Raw genomic sequence first — 4,090 nt, 5'->3', positions numbered from 1 at the left:
ACTAGTTGCAGCAACATGGGGAGCAATGGTGTATCATACTTGGAAGGCAAGGAACTGGAAATTGTTTAAAGGGATACATGTACAGGCAGCAGGAATAGCTATACAGATAAAGAGAGAGATTCTAGCTAGAGGGGATACAATTAGTTCATATCAGAAAACTAATAGATGTAGGAATTTTATAGAGCAGCTACAAATGTAATTAGTCTTACTGTTTGTCTGTTGGAGGCTTGATCTCTGTGTGTGCAAGACCAAGTGCTCTTTAAGTATAAGTATTTGTTTTGTCAATGGTAATATTTACATGGTTACCAAAAACTACAAGTGAAGGGAGGGAGTAAATATAAAAATATAGTTGTATTTTATTAGATGACGACTTTGATATATATTAAAAATTAGTATATTATCTACAATTTAAAATATGTATCTGTATTTTAAATAATTAAAAATAATTATCGTATTATGAAGGTTACTGTTACCCAAAATTTTGTAATATGCTCTTTTTTCCTTTCTTTTTTCTCTTTTCATGACTAGTTACAAAGGACATAAGAGTTTAGATACTTATTAGAAATTACCTCAAAATTCCTTATGTGACACGGGCTCCAAATTAGTACAGTTTGGTGTAAAAATATCATGAAGTTAAGGCATCAATACTAGGGAACTGCTTAGTGCTTATGCTTGATATATTAGTTCATCCACAATTGCTAAAACCATGAGGAATCTTGATAACTTGATAAAAGAGATGGATATTGTTGCAAGTAAAGTAAAGCATCATTATCCTTGCACATGAAACCTGATTGCCATAATTTGGATGATGAAACCAAACATCTAATCCCTAAATGGAGCCCAGAAAGCAAGAAAGATTTCAAGATTCAATCAGCACAACAGATGGTCTCTATATATAGGCTCTTTTATAGTCTCTATATTCAGGAACATTAGGCTTATATATTCTTTCCCATTTCAGGTGTGGAGATCCCTTCCTATATTACCATTTCAAATGCTGCATTTTTGTCTATGAGGTAGACAGAATGTAAAGAAGAAGACTTTCATTCAACTGTGATGTACAAAAAGTGAGCAGCCTTAGCTCTTCAATTTAAGCATGCAGAGAAAAAAACAAAGAAGTTTTCAAGCAACGAGCTTATTGCATTTGGTTACTCATTGGCTATAGTTTTCGCTTTTGATTGGAATAGATTCAGGGAGGTGTAAGTCTTTTGGTGATACAAACCGAAAAGACATGCCTATATTCTATTGCATTCAACACATCTATCACAAAATCTATCTTATTCTATGCTCTAAATTCATAAGATATCAACTAGTACGTGTTTTAACGAGTTAGATTGACTGAGAAACTCAAGTAATCATCATAGACAAACTATTAATCCATTAATCTGAAAATTATTTTTCGAACTGACAGGGCAATAATATTGTGAACAATAGAACTACACTTCACAAGTATGTATTACATATCATGTTCTCAAAAGACATGTTGAGTGGAATATTCAGTAATCAGTGCTATCCTGACAAAGGATCAAACTTTAGAATTTGTGGCAACAATGGGGCTCCTAACCACATATTTACCTCCCTTTTCCACCCAGCTTAAAGAACCATGAACCAGAAAATCATTCATTAGTTTTGGACATTCTATCCTCAGCTTGTAGCTTTGCTTTTCATACTTGTCTTTGAAAACCAACTTTTCAGGCACAACACTGACTTTAAGTCCAGGCACTGAAGTCAGCTCGGCTGTATATTCCGACACACCTTCTCCGACATTAGTCACTGTCCTCTTGAATTCTTGTACTCTTGTAGGATCCAACTCGCTGCTATTCACGTTGAAATAGGCGATGAAAGATGGATAGTTTAGGTCCAATAATGGGTTGGGGCAAGAATAAGAGGACCTAGTGATGGTTTTTATCTGCTTGGATGTGAGATTTAGAGCACAAAGAAGATTAATGTAATCTTGTGGTGTTGTATCATAGATGAGTCCAGGATCTATTGCCTTATTAGGGTTGATATGGCCAGCTCCCATAGCAAGAGGAGTGGCAGCAGCATTCTCTGGACGACCAATGTCTTGGATCGGACTTTGTGTGTTGTCTAGAACATCCGCTGTAGTCATCATGGCCGAACGAATGGCAGCTGGGCTCCATTCAGGGTGAGCCCCTTTAACAAGTGCAGCTACACCGGCAGCGTGTGGACATGACATTGATGTGCCAGATATAATGTTAAAGATATTGTGAAGTTCAGTATATCGACTCACAGATGATAGTGGAGACCATGAAGCTAGTATTAAGTGACCTGGAGCCATCAGGTCAGGTTTGAGGATAAACGGGCAGGTCGTTGATGGCCCCCTCGAACTAAAATGCGCGACAGCTGGTGCTCGTTCGACACCAATTAGTGTCCCTTGAAGTCCAATCCTTGCTTTTGGTGAAGAAGTGCTGTTAACATACTTTAAAACTTGATCACCATCTTGGAAATTCAAAAACACAGATGGGAATTCTGTTTTGAGGTATTCGTCCAAGTCAGTGACAAAGTCATTTGTTATGAAGATAGCACCAGCAGCATTTGAATGTCTCACACTTTCAACCTGTTTCCCAACCAATGCATTTTTGTCAATACAGACCACAAATTTGTCTGTAACATTTTGCAATTCCTGCTTATCTAAGCAATTCTTGACAAGAATAACAGAAATATCACTTGTAGAATTCCCAGGGTAGAGAGATAAACCAGTGACTGAAACTCCATTACCAAGAGTTAATATCCTGATAACGTCACGGTCAACTGTGCTAGCAGCAACAGAGAGAAACCAAGGTGCCTCATTGCTCAAAGATTGATCGAAAGGCCCTTCATTTCCAGCTGAAACGGAAACAAATATGCCTTTCTCCATTGCAGAAAATGAAGCAATGGAGATAGGATCTATATATAGAGGGAATGGAGAAACTGCGCCAAATGACAAGGATAAGACATCACAACCATCCGCAATTGCCTGATCCAATGCAGCAAGAATATCAGAGATGGTGCCGGCTCCATCCCAGAGAGCCTTGTACACAGCCACATGAGCCATTGGTGCGACGCCTATAGCAAAACCAGGGGCATAGCCAAAATAAGACGCACCCTTTACATGACTCCCAGCAGCTGTAGATGAAGTATGAGTTCCATGCCCCTCTGTATCACGGGCAGAATTTATCATGATGGTAAGATTTTTCACTTTAGAAAGTAGTCCTTTGTTGAAGTAACGAGCTCCGATGAGTTTCTTGTTGCACAATGAAGAATTAAACTGAGTGCCAGTTTGACATATTCCTTTCCACCTTGATGGAACTTGGCTCATCCCATCATCATCAAAACTTTTACTCTCCGGCCAAACCCCTGTATCAACTACACCAATGATAACATCTTTGCCATAGTTTGACTTTGGCCATGTACCAAACATTGAGTTTAGGCCAAGGAAATGGGATGAGTGGGTCGTGTGAATTTTAACTGTCCTGTCCTCCGTCGAAGAAACATAGCCTGGAGAATTCTTGATGGCTTTGTACTCGGAAGGAGAAAGACTAGCACTGAAACCATGCATAGCATTCGTATAAGAATAGATTAGTTTAGAGGAAGCAAGGGTGTTTTTGCTTCCAGCACTTGAACTGTCTAATACAGAAGCAAGAGTAGCCAAGTACCAAGAATGAGGGCTAGAAAAAGCTTTCGGCATGGCTGATGTGTCCATATGGATAATATAACTATCTGACTCAGCCATTGTTGATGGCAGTAAAAGAATTAGGATGAGAAAAAACCAAAGACACGAGGCGATAGGATTAGCCATAATTTTGAGCAACAGATAGATGGAGGAGGAGATGAGTTCTTAAACTTAATTCTGTTTACTTATATAGAGGGAGAGTTATGAGAAGCCAAGACCATCACTCATAATGCACAACTTCAATACATTCAGTATCCACAGACTAGAGCTAATAATTTAGCTGGTATAACTGAAGCTCTCAAAATAAGTGGTTAATCAAAATCCTACGACAGGTATCTGCTGTGAAGAATGTTAAGCCAAATTCTGGAAATTTAAAACAAACTTTTAACTTTTACTAATCTTTTCCTTATTTAGCTCTTT

General features: G+C 38.3%; 1 protein-coding gene across 1 annotated transcript; it reads right to left on the bottom strand.

Moving 5' to 3' along the window:
• Positions 1-1,369: 1,369 nt before the first annotated feature.
• Positions 1,370-3,810, bottom strand: LOC109215687 (subtilisin-like protease SBT1.9). Its single transcript, XM_019379802.1, has one exon. The coding sequence runs from the start codon at positions 3,794-3,796 to the stop codon at positions 1,523-1,525; it is 2,274 nt and encodes a 757-aa protein (XP_019235347.1). The 5' UTR covers positions 3,797-3,810; the 3' UTR covers positions 1,370-1,522.
• Between the last annotated feature and the right edge of the window lie 280 nt (positions 3,811-4,090).

The sequence above is a fragment of the Nicotiana attenuata genome, unplaced genomic scaffold, assembly GCF_001879085.1.
Source record: "Nicotiana attenuata strain UT unplaced genomic scaffold, NIATTr2, whole genome shotgun sequence".
NCBI lineage: Eukaryota > Viridiplantae > Streptophyta > Magnoliopsida > Solanales > Solanaceae > Nicotiana > Nicotiana attenuata.
The sequence above is the reverse complement of the archived record's forward strand: the minus strand, read 5'-3'. Positions and strand labels throughout refer to the sequence as shown.

Coding starts and splice junctions, on each gene's coding strand:
- LOC109215687 (XM_019379802.1), bottom strand. CDS start 3,796: ATGGCTAATCCTATCGCCTCGTGTCTTTGGTTTTTTCTCATCCTAATT.